The sequence below is a fragment of the Triturus cristatus genome, chromosome 5_2 (genome assembly GCF_964204655.1).
Source record: "Triturus cristatus chromosome 5_2, aTriCri1.1, whole genome shotgun sequence".
In the NCBI taxonomy this organism is placed as follows: domain Eukaryota; kingdom Metazoa; phylum Chordata; class Amphibia; order Caudata; family Salamandridae; genus Triturus; species Triturus cristatus.
In genome coordinates, this window is record NC_140588.1 from 473932193 (window position 1) to 473945306 (window position 13114).

Here is a 13114-nt window from a genome sequence, read left to right on the forward strand (position 1 = left end):
CCCATTCACACTGTTTAACAGGCCTTGCTCACCACTGCCAGGTCTCAGAGTCTCCAAGCGTGAGTAGATCATTCAGGAAGAGGTGGGGTGGAGTCTGGGTCAGCCATTTACAATTGAATAGCTCTATTATCAGAAAGCTCTTTTGAGCTGGAGGTTCTCCCTCAAACCTTCTAGCTTTTATGCTCTGTGGGACATCATGCTGGAGTAATACCATGAGTCACTAGATAGCCGCTTACATTGACTGTGGTTATATACTTTCCAGGAGGTAGAGTTGGAAGGCATGAGAGGGTCCTGCACCCTTTATGAAAATTCACCCATGTTGGGTGGTTGCTATAAAACCCAAGGCAGATATCTGGTGCTACAAGTCATTACCTCATAGAATAGTACATATCATACAGTACTGGGAGGAGAATTGCAGTGTGAGGGATCCATTTGGTCCCAGGATGCTTGTTTCCGGTCCAGGTAAGAGCTGGCTTAGCAGTTCAGGATGGACTATTCCTATGAGGAACAGGGTTAAGACTGATTTGCGGGGCAAGATGGCGGCCATCCACTCAGCTGAGTGAGCTGGGTTTACGCTCTCTCCTGGACAACTCTCCTGATCACTGATTATTACGGTTACTGGGATGGAAAGTACGAGAACTTCCTCATCTGGACGTTGATGGTCATGCTGTGGGGACTGCTACGGAATCGATTTACCAGCAGGATTCTGTTTTTGTGGGTCGGCTCTTCTTCATGCCTCCGAAGGCGCTGGGGAGGAGTTTAGTGGCGGCAGGGAATAGCGTGCTTGCAGCCCGGGCAGCTGGTCCGGGGATGTCGGCCGGCGCAGAGGGGGAGTCGCCGGTCTCTCAAGGGGACATGTCAACTACCGGGGACGCGGGTCACAGTCAGACAGCGCCCGCGGCACCGGTAAAAGCTAGGCAGACCCTCCTCGCAAGGTTTAAATTGCAAACTGACAAAGTGAAGACTCCGCAGCCGCCGGGTAAGAACAAACGTCGACAGCTGGCGCCTGTATCTTCTAAGTCCCCGGACGTTTCGGCTATGGAGAAGGTAAGTGCTGCTCTGGTTCCTGCGGGGCCAGCTTTGTAAGGTATGGGTGTGTTATCTGGAGAAGGAGCAGAAGAAGCAGCTCCCCGGCCTGAGTCTGAGCCTGTGGAGGCGGGGATCGAGGGTAGAGAGAATAACATTAAAACTGCCCATCCCATGCCTAACACTGAAGTCCAGCCAAAACGATTAATTGCATCCAATGGAACTCTGGGAGATGTAGTCCCAAATGTACTGAATGGTGAAAATGGGGCCTTTTTTGAACAAAAGACTGACGGACTGCCTCCCCAAAGCAGGGTTACTCCAGACGCAGGGGGCCAAGAGGCCCATCACAGTGCTCTGGTTAATCTCAATGAAAGCACAAGAGACTTACAAGGGGGAGATACATTTTATTCCTTGTCTGAGCACACTGGTTTATCGGAGGAGGAAGGCTCGTACAAGGATTGGACTGATGATGACAGTGAGTTTGGTGACTGGCGAACCAATGAAGCGTTAAGGGCAGAAGCTTCGCCCCTTGGTCCTCGCACAGTCCGTAAAGCTATCAGAGAACAGGGGGCCCTCTTGTCAGGCATGAATCCAGTCTCATTGGTCTGGGATTATTCCTTTTCTACACAATCCGATTTGGGGGGTAACCCCACAGATTCGGGGGGGTAGTGGGGCTAATCCCTCCCAGCCACCCACTGAAGAGATGACACTCTCGATTATTTACCAGACTATTATGGCCCATCGCGAAGAGTCTCGTCAGGAAAGTGCGCGAACCCAGGGTGCATGTCGGAGGATGCAAAATTCAATCCGCAGAGTGGCCAAAACATGCTCTGACATCGCGTCCAGAATTGTCGAGGCTGAGGAGAGAATCTCAACTGTGGAAGACGACCTGGCTACTCAGACGGGCATTACAGATCTCATTAAAACACAAAGGGAGGATATGCTCTGGAAGCTTACAGATCTTGAACATAGGGCCAGGAGGAACAATCTCAGGATTCTGGGCGTTTCAGAAGGGAGTGAAGGGTCAGACATCAGGCAGTTTGTTGTGGAACTCTTCACTGAAGCGTTTCCTGATGTTAAGCAGTGGGATTGGCGACTTGAAGTTCAGCGTGCACATCGCTTTCCATTTAAGCAAAGGCAGAGGTCTGCCCAGACTGATGCTAAGCCTCGTGCAATATTAATTTGCCTGAATAATTATCTAGCCAGGGAGAAGATCTATGACCTAGCTAGACCAGACAGGAAGAGGACAGGGAAAGGCTGCGATTTTTTTGTCAGGCCAGATTTTTGCCCAGTAACTGTGGAGCGGAGGTGGCAGCTCCGCCAGTTAATAGCACCTTTTCAGTCGAAAGGGGCTCAAGCATTTTTACTCTTTCCCCCTAAACTGAAAATTATTCATCAGGGTCAGGCCAAATATTTTGTTTCCGAAATCCAGGCGAAGGAGTTCTTGAATGCAATTTAGTCATTAATTTGTGTTTTTTCTAAATGCTTCTCTTTTCCAGGAGTCTAGGTTTTTAAAGGGGGGGGGGGTATGTGCCGATTGTATGGGAAAATCGTTGTTTTTTTCTTTGGGACTCCTTATTTTTTTGGTTCCATTAGGCTCATCCCCATGTAGTTGCTTATGATCGGGGGAGGCCCCCAGGGGGGGAGTGGGGGTGAACCAGCCCTTTTCCATCACAAGGACTTTGGTCCTGTTGCCCTACAAGGGGGGTGAGGGGGTAGGGGGCTCCGGGGCGGGGGGTAGTGGTGTTGAAGGGTGGCGGGGGTGGTATAGGTGGGAGGCAGGGGGAGGGATGGTGGGGGTGGGGGATCACTAAATGCTTGAACTTGAGTTATAGTCATGGTATTTATTGTGCTTTCTTTAGGTTTCGTACACTTTTAAAATATTGGATCAAAACAGTTATTGTTATACAGTGGAGACTAGGTCTGTTTTCGAATTTAAATGGGGCAGGGTAAACTGTGTCTATGTTCATGGAACATATGTGGTCTCAATGACAGTAAAAAAAGGGCCCTGTTCTCCAAAATTGTCCATGCCATGCAAATAGAAGTACTTTGTTTACAAGAGACACATACGCCCAGGGATAAATGGAATTATTTGAAAATCCCCGGTCATGATTTAATTGGATGTTCTCGACAGACGTCTATGATTAGAGGGGTGGCCATTTTGCTGAAACGGGGGGTTGGAAACTTGTCAGGATAGTGCAGGTAGATGGGTAATAGTTGAATTAGTGGTTAACAATAGATCTCTAACTATCTGCACAATATATGGCTCAAATTTAGACGATCCGGAAGTGTTAAATCATCTGAATTTAGATCTAGCGTCGTGGCCACATCCTATCTGTGTTTGTGGAGATATGAATATTAATCTGTCTGTGGAATTTAACTTAGCTGGGGGTCAAAAATATTTGGGTAGGAAACCCAGGGTCTTTAGGGCTCTTCAAGCATTAATTCAAGAACATTGCTTGACTGACCTTTGGTATCGGCATAATAAAGATCAAGATGGCTACACATACTATTCTGCCCCCCATAATAAAATGGTTCATTTGGACTAATTTTTCATGTCTGATCAGGTAGCAGAGGCGGCTTCCATCGCTGCGCCCCCAAGAATTCTGTCTGACCACAATCCTCTGATCGTAGAATGTCCCTTTTCTCATAAGGCCAGTGTCCCTAGGATCTGGACATTTGAAAGGAAATTATTATTGGAGCAGGCCTATCAGGATCATATGAGGAAGTGGCTAATTGAGTTTTTAAATATTATTAGGGGCACTGCTCCTAATGGTATAGTCTGGGACACGCTTAAGGCTGCAGTACGTGGGGAGACCAAGAGTTTTGCAGCCTTCCGGTGGAAAACTATACAGGAGCATATTAGGGGGCGTATCGAGGAACTTGGGGTGGCAGAGGTGGAATTAACACGCCCAATCAAGGAGGGCCTCGATATAGCTCAAAGTCGGCAATCTGTCGCCATAATTAAGTGTAAACTCCTGGAATTCTTCGGGCAGGACTTGGCTGCTAAGTATCTGCAGTATTGTACGATGATCTATGAATTTGGGGAAAAATCTGGCAGAATCTTAGCGAAACGGCTTCCGCAGATGAGCCTGCCTAACCGCATTATTAGAATTCGAGATCACCAGGGCTATGTTCATGATACACCGGAGGGTGTCATGGGGGTTTTTCAGGAGTTTTAAACCATACTCTATACGGAGGAGAATTCTGGCTCTGATATTGAGCCTAAAGCCCGAGATTTCTTTCAGGACATTGACACCCTCCAAGTCACAACTCAGCAGAACGAAGATCTTTCTGCCCCTATAGAGTGGGAGGAGGTTGAGCTGGCAATTAAATCACTTGCTAATGGTAAAGCCGCTGGTCCCGACGCCATTCCGTTGGAATTTTACAGGGCGTTCTTTCCGGAGATTCGGCAGGATATTCTATCAGTTTTCAGGGCAGCACAGAGGGGTATTATACCGGACTCGTGGCGTCAAACCACGATTGTTCTTTTTAAGAAGAAAGACAAGCCAGAGTTAAACCCCCTATCTTTTCGACCTATTTCCCTGATAAACACAGATAGCAAAATATATTCCAAAAATTCTATCTACCAGACTGGCGCTGGTAATTATCCCATTGGTCTCATTCTGCCAGCATGGCTTTATCCCGGGCAGGGATACGGCCGATCGTGTCCGGCGGGTCATTGCACTCTTGGATTGGGCTCAAGTGACTGGCTCCCCCCTCGGAGCGATCCTGTTGGACGCCGAGAAGGCGTTCGACACGGTCGCCTGGGGGTTTTTCTGGGCAGTTCTCCGCTGGAAGGGCTTCAGTGCCAAGTTCATTCAGGCTATCCAATCGTTGTACATTTCTCCAGCGGCAAGATTGTGCATCTCTGGTCTGGTGTCAGCGTCCTTTAACATCAGTAGGGGCACCAGGCAGGGGTGTTCCTGCTCTCCCCTGCTCTTTGCTCTGTACATTGATCCCTTCTTTAGTAAGATCGAAGGTACTGTGGATATCTTGCTTGTTAGGGTTAATGCTACAGAGTATAAGACACTGGCATACGCGGACGACACTGTAGTTCTAACCAGGGATGTCGCCACAGCCTTCTCTGCTTTAAAGACTCTAGCAGAACAGTTTGGCCGGCTGTCAGGTTATAGGCTCAATGCCACAAAAACACAGGTTATTCAAACATCCGCTATGGGCCCCTCCCAAGCTCCCATGGTTCCAGAAGCAACGTATCTAGGGGTCAAAATTACTGCTCTAGTCTGCAATATCCCAGATCTTAAATATCCTTCCGGCTATCGAATCAGTCAATTCTAAGCTGGGAAGACTGGATAATTTACATCTCTCTTTATATGGCCGATGCAATGTCCTTAAAATCCTGGTCCTCCCAAAGTTCTTGTATCTATTTAGGACTATCCCACTGGAGTTCTCACAACAAAGTTTGGCTAGGCCCAAAAGGATCTGTTATAGATTTCTTGGGGATACCGCCGCCCACGTAGAGCTGCCAAATGGATGTGTCTTTCTAGAGATCGTGGTGGTTGGTCAGTCCCGAATCACTTACTATACTATTGGTCCGCCATGCTTCAACATTTTGGGCTGCCATTGCTGGGCAACAGCGCTGAGGTCCCGATTTCTAATAGACCCACTATTTATGAACTGGGGGTGGGGGAGGCTGCCAAGGGGGTTTCGACATGGATTCTGGAGCCGAGTTACTTTAAGAAGACAAATTTCAATGTTATTTGGACTATGTTCTCAGTCTGGCGTAAAATCCGTTGTAAATTGTTAATCTCAAATATTAATTTTTATACTCCCTTTACGGCTGCTCGACTCCTGCCTGCCATCTTTCAAGATCAGGTTACCTTTAGGTGGCAGTTATTGGGGTTGGGAGTCATTGGTGACCTAGGTACTGACAGACAAATGGCCTACTTCTCCTTTCTAAAGGATAAATTTCATCTTAATACTCATGACTTCTTTAAATATTTGCAGATTAGAAGTTTTATAGATAAAATGCAGCATCAAACCTCGAACTTCTTTGATAAGGTTATTTTATTTGAACTAATTCAAAGAAGGGCTAGAATTGGGACATTGTATCAATATTTGCTATCTGATCTTCCTGATGATCTTGCACTACAGAATGCCAAATGGGAGGGCAAACTGAGTAAGACTGGTTGGATATATGCCCGGCATTGGAGTTAGCAAGCTATGCCCTAGTGTCTGGGAGTCTACGCACCCAAAGATATATGGCACTATTCGATCTTTACTACACACCGGCAAAAATTGCAAAATGGGGGGGTTGCAAGGGTAATTGCTGTGCTAGATGTGGGCTTCAAGCTGCTAACGATCTACATATGTTCTATTCTTGCCCAAAGTTGAGGTTTTTCTTATCTGATGTTGAGTGTTTTATAAATTCTGTGCTCAATATCCCGCTTAATATCATCTTAATAGATGGTGATAATGGGGTGCGAGGGTACTGCCTTGGTCGAAAGGACAAGGCATGTCTCTGCTTTTTTGTTCATAACAATGTCTGTAATCTGGCTATGTATCACGTCACAGTGGCTTAGCCCCGAAGCCCCCACTTTCTTTAATTGGAGATCCCGGATTCTTGCTCTTTATAATCTGGAGTCTTCAGTCTATCTGAGGCGGGGTAGAAGAAGGTGGGAGCTGGGCCGTAAGATCTGGGCTCCATTGGAGGAGTGGCTCAGGCAATGAAAAGAAATGCCTTTTCTCTTAGTCAGTTTAATCCATTTGCTACTATCCTTCTTGAGTTGAGTTTTATAATCGATTTGTAAATGCCTTGCCCTTTGTTTGTTTTCCCCACTGTATATGATTTGGAATGTATTGATCCGTGCTTTTTCCTAATTTCTGTTTAGTGCAGCATCCTGTGTTAAGTATGCTTGCCACGACTTTCCTTTTTTTTTTTTTCTTCCTTTCTATTTTTGTAAAGCATCAAAATAAAAACAAATTAAAAAAAATATTTTAAAAAAATACTGATTTGCATATGGCTGGGTCTGAACGGGGGTGGCGAAGTGAGCTAAAGAGCGATGATGGATTCAACCCAGATCTGTGACTGTGGGTGAGCATCTGACACGTTTACGCGCTCCATCCATCATCTCCTTGTGTTTGCTTTGTTCACCCTTACGGTCTGATGAGGATGGCAGCACACTAGCGGTGCTGGGACCGGCCGCCAGCAGTGTGGCAGTCCCACACCGCCAATTAGAATTCCGCATCTTTGACATTGCGGCGGGTGCTGCTGAAAGCAGCACCCGCCCCAATTTCAAAGAGGCATGCTGTGCATTGGCATGCACAACGTGACAGGCACTGCGCAGTGCCTGTCACCTTGTGCATGGCAATAAAGGGGGGTAGTGCAGCCCTCCACCCCCCAAGCTCTGGGGCACTGCAACTTGCCCCCATACCACATCCCCGCCAGCCTTTCCATGGTGGCATCGAAAGCACCTTCACACCAGGCTTCATAATATGGATGGCGGTGCCTTACAGGCACCGCCACCATATTATGCTCCAGCTCTGCCCGGCAATCGTAACGATTGCCGACCAGCGAAAAAGCGGCAGACGGACTTTCCATCCGCCGTGGTACCACCGCCATGATAATGTGGCGGGGGTAAATCCAGTTGGGATGGTGGGTGGATCGCTACCGCCGGGCCGGCGGTGGGGATCCGCCCACCATTGTAATACACCCATAAGTTGGTAGGGTTTGCCCAGATGTGGGTCCCTTGCTCACTTTACCACTGGATTCAAGCTAGCATGGCTGATGAGGGGTGTTACCTTGAAAACGGTCCCATGATGCTTGTTTCTGGTCCAGGGAAGAACTGGCTTGGCAGTTCAGGCTGGACTGTTCCCATGAGGAACAGGGTCAAGGCTGATTTGCATATGGCTGGGCCTAAACTGGGGTGGTGAAGTGAGCTAAATAACAATGATGGATTCAACCCAGATCTGTGACTGGGGGTGAGTGTCTGAAAAGTTTCAGCGCTCTGTCCATCATCTCCTTGTGTTTGCTTACTTCACTCCAAGTTGCCAGGGTATGCTCAGAAGTGGGTCCCTTGCTCACTTAACCACTGGTTTCAAGCTAGCCTGGCTGATATGGGGTGTTACCCTGAAACCGGTCTAAGGATGCTTGTTTCCGGTCCAGGGAAGACCTGGCTTGGCAGTTCGGACTGGACTGTTCCATGAGGAACAGGGTCAAGACTGATTTGCATATGGCTGGGGCTGAACTGGGGTGGTGAAGTGAGCTAAAGAACGATGATGGATTCATCCCAAATCTGTGACTGGGGGGAGTGTCTGAAAAGTTTCAGTGCTTTGTCCATCATCTCCTTGTGTTGGCTTCATTTTACAGAAGCAGTCATATGAATTGTGACTTCTTAAAAACTAGAAGTTATTTTCTCATTTCCCACAATGCTGCATTTTACTGAAAAAAATCAAAGTTTATAACATTCTCAAATGTGAATTTTGTCAAGTAATCAAGAATACTAAGGCTTCTATTATGAGGTTTACAGTAACTCATATGTAACGTGTTTATAGCTGAATCACTAATCCGAGTTCTACGAGAACACCACTTAAATGTGGAAATAACATGTGTTAATTAGTGGATACAAAAATGCACATTCCTGTGGTTATTCAACACTCATAATGGTCTCACAATTCCACATACTGGAATCAACATATTAGCAATATTTTTAATACCAGGTGTGGAACTACCATTACATTATTTGAAATGAGGAATGAAAGCCTCAGAATACTTCTTGTTTTGTAGCTAGGCCTCTGCTATACCAGTAAGCACACATTCACATACATAGGAAGTATTTGTAGGCAATATGTAGGTAGTTTACATACAGTCCATTTCTCATAACCGCTGACTGTATGGAATATAAAATAGCATGGATGTTATCATGTTAAGCAGCAATTCTAAGATTCAATGGGATCTTCCATTAAATGTATCTTAGACTATATGAAAAGTGCTTTGCAGAACAAGAACAAACTGTGCCCCAGCATTGGAAGAGAGTCTTGCACAGGACAAAGCAAGATGAAGCAGCTTTTTTTGATGTTATAACTGTAATATTTATTAAGAGAAATATAAACTGGATTATTTAGAATAATTTTCCCCAATAGTAAAAAAAATCTCAGAAAACCCCTCTACAAGTCAACTTTTTGGAGTACTTTTTGAAAATTGCAAAAGTCACAGTTTTAAAGAAGTTTGTGAGTAACCAAAAACGTGCATTTTTTGTGTGGATGTTTACCTGATTTCCAATGCTTACCTACCCTGGAGTTCCAACTCCCTTCCCATGTGAACAGATTTTCTCACAAACATCATTACACCATAATGGTGTAACATCACTTTTGGTAAATCCCTTGGTGAGCATCAAGCTATTTGTGCACTATGATAGGTGTGCAAATTGCTTAGTGATTGCGCCAACCGTTTTCATGTCAGACCTCTATCAGAAATGTACCCGGTAATCTCTCACACATACTCTCTAGACTGGTTGATCTAGTGTGAAATCGAGATGTAATGACAAGAAAAGTGTGCTGCAATTCGAAGGGCTTTTATCCTGAATGTAGCAATTAAAAATTTAAAAACATGTTTATGGCATGTAAAATATACTCTTAGAGGTTCGCGGTGCGTCCACTGTGGACAAGGTACCACAGTTGTACTTGATAATCAATATCTCAGGGAGCGATAAGTAATATGCACAGGGACATGAAGATAAGAATAACATAAGTTATTTATTTTTAGAAAGATTTTTTTTTAAATCAGGTGCTCACATAAGTAAGTGACAAGAAGCGTGACTTGAAAAAGTGACGGTGACTTTAAAACATCTCATTGACAACATACAGGAGAACTCCTCAAGAATTTGAGATATTGATTATCAAGTACAACTGTGGTACCTTGTCACCTTAATGGAGACTACCTACCTTGGACCTTGTTGGCCATTTCCGAACCACTGTCTTCTAAAATAATTATCCGCCCCAGGTTCACATATCGGGGTCCCCTTGTTCTCTTACTGCGGGTCCACTGTGGAGGCATGGCGTGGAAATGACCACAAAATCACCAGTTGAAAGGGAGGTTTGAGGAAAGCAATATTAGATCTTACAGAAGCTCAGGATCATGCCACTTGACTGTAGAAAGATTGGAGGTGGGAGGTAATATCCATCTGAATTATGCTAGATATTAGGTCACTAGTGGCTGGTGTCCTTGCAAAGTGGTGGGCGGGGGGAGAGGGGAACTGGGACAACAGACAACAACAACAAAAGAAAGAACTTACCTGCCCCTCTGACGCTCCTCTCTGTCTCTGTGCACTGCAGGCCCAGGCTCCCAGAATGCCCTGTAGCCAATCGTAACGGTGCTGTCATGCTGAAAGCAGCATCAGGATTGGCCGGAGTGCTCTGAATTTGCATTAATGAGTAGACTGGGAGCCTGTGCCTGCTGTCTCCAACCCGGCAAAGCAGCTCGGGTTGGAGATGTCTACATTGCGCATGACGGTTTGGCCAGCCTGAGACGTCCGGCCAAACCGCCATGTGCACTGACAACAGTGCACCTACCACTCCCCCTCTGACTATCATTCCCATGTCCCTGCCCCTAGACATGATGCTACGGAGAAAAATAAAACAATTATAGACACAGGGTTATTATTGTTTTATTTTGTATTTTTTGGCTGCTGGTGGGGAGGGGGGCGATGTTCCGTCGCCATAGCGGAAGAACCACTGCTGTATCAGGAAAAAGAACTGGGCTTTCTTGGCTGTCAATAAAAGTTGTGGAATGGAGTGCAGATTTTGTTATTACGGGTTTGAGACTTTACCTCCCTTGAGCTTTATCTGTCCAGCATTTCTAGCCCCTAGGAGAAGAGGCTGTGTCTTGCATTTCTTGAAAAAGGTATTCATAACTGCCATGATAGTTTAGCGGTAATGATCCCAGATTGGTCGGTCGCTTTATGATGGTTTAATGATGAACAACAAAGTTGCTTTTGCGATATTTGTTGTTATAATGACAAAATGTTTGATTTGCTTATCAGCAGGAAGTCACACTAATGTTTTTTTTTTACTTTTTGTATTGGTAGGATTAATCTTCTCTTTTGTGTTTGTGTGGTATTTTATGAAAGTATGTGTAAAAACGTTGCCTATTTAAATTGAATCTTGTATGTAAATATTCTGTTTATTGTTTTTGTTTTCCATACGAGTATTCCTCTGCACGGTTTTCACAACTGTTTCCAACAGTCCATATTCTTCTGTAAAATGTTCATCTTCTTGTAGTGTTATCGTATTAATTGCTTAAAAAGAAATCATTATCCCTCCTGATGCAGCTTTAATGAGTAATTGTTGAGTCATTATTCATTGATGAAATAATGATAGTTAGTGTATGACCTTTTTCACAGTGATTCAGGCCCACTCCGCATTGCTAAGACGCCGTCACCTCCAGAGGAGCCTTCGCCGCTTCCCAGCCCTGTAGCCAGCCCAAACCATACGCTGGCACCCGCGTCACCAGCTCCGGCGCGGCCTAAATCGCCATCACAGGTAAGGCACAGTTTAAATGTCCTCGAGAATGTATGAAGAATTGTATTACCACAACATTTCTGAACTGGGTACACAAGGCTGTTATTTTTAAAGCTTCACAATCAGAGATGTGTAAAGATTTTTGTGCACTAAATTCGGTTTTTCCCCCTTGTAAACTTTATAAAGTATGTCTTTGCTACACGGTGAGATAATTTTCATGCTAATAGAACCCAACAAAACCAAAGTGACTTGTGGAGTGCCATTTACACCACGCGCATATTTTACACATTATTCCATGTTGCAAAATGCATGCAGATTTTTTTCTGCAGGTGTAATTACATTTTGCAAATCTTTTCAATGCACAAAGGAAATGCAGATGAGAAAAACATCAAGGTGACTAAATACAACGGATTCGCAAATAGCTGGTGCATATTGCACACCTTCTAATAACTGCTACCAGGGCCGGACTGGGAACAGCAACCAGCCCTGGCAGGTTGCTTCTCCACCGGCCCTGGGAACGGGAGGGGAGGGGGTCGTTAGCCACTAAGCACTGCTCCCGCTTTTCTTACAGAGGGCCGATTTTGCAGCACTGCTGCAAAAACGGCCCCTTGTAAGAAAAGCGGCCACAAAACCGGCCCCCACCCCTCTGGCCCACCGGGGAACTGCCCGGTGTCCGCTACGGCCAGTCCGGCCCTTGCTGCTACTGCAGGATACAGTAATTACTTGGCTTTCAATATGATCCCAATTCTAAATTGCGCTCTATGGATTTGGGAGGTAGAGGCAATTTGATGATGATTTACCATGCTCTGGGGAATGAAAACTGGAACAGCACACAATTTGCACTCATGGATATGGATTTAGTAGGCTTTACGTGTTGCAAACAGGAGTGGCAAATTCCTTCATCAACAAAATGTAAATCTTACTTGTAATCCTATTTTGGGCCCAAATGTGAGTTAAACGGCCATTTGTAAACTGGAATTGTTTGTTTTCTGAAAAGTGCATTTGCTATGGACACGGATATATGTAATGTAAATTATCATCAAAATAGCAATTTACACACAGACGATCAGAAGTGAAACAAATTTTTTATAATACACAAGGTTTGAAGATCTCCACAGATGGTTGTGCAGATAAAAAAACATCTTTTTTCACTTCTTACAAAGAGAAGTGCACCAGATGCGAGGAAACAGTAATTTCAGGACGAAATATAATGTACCTACAGGCATCCATATGACTCGGAACTGTTATAAGATATCTGGAGGCATGTTTGGGATTTGAATTTTTATTTCACTAAACTGATTTGACATTAGTGGCAATCTAGTTTGTCACTTTCTGGCATCAAAGTACAGTGAGATTTTTTGCTCTGCTCCGAATACAAATATACAAAACTAGTTAGCAGTGTTTAACTTGAGGAGGCGTTTGCCAGTGTTCTGCACCACACTCAGGGCCTGAATACGATGTCGGACAGAAACGCTCCACCTGACACTATCTCGGATTCGGGATCCGACCGACTTTCGGTCGACAGTTCCACAAGACTGATTACGATGTCTCCCAACACCGTTCGGTCAGACTACCATTGACTCTGGGAGCCCGTGTTCAGACCGACAAC

At 45.2% G+C, this 13114-nt stretch overlaps 1 protein-coding gene across 11 annotated transcripts in view; it reads left to right on the forward strand.

Annotated features, from left to right (window-relative positions):
* Window positions 1-13114, forward strand: part of AMPH (amphiphysin) — a 951873-nt gene that overhangs the window by 680757 nt on the left and 258002 nt on the right. For all 11 annotated transcript variants that reach the window (XM_085607441.1, XM_085607443.1, XM_085607442.1 and 8 more), the window contains exon 10: window positions 11388-11526. In XM_085607441.1, coding sequence (XP_085463567.1) covers window positions 11388-11526 — 139 coding nt within the window. The remainder of the gene's footprint in view (window positions 1-11387; window positions 11527-13114) is intronic.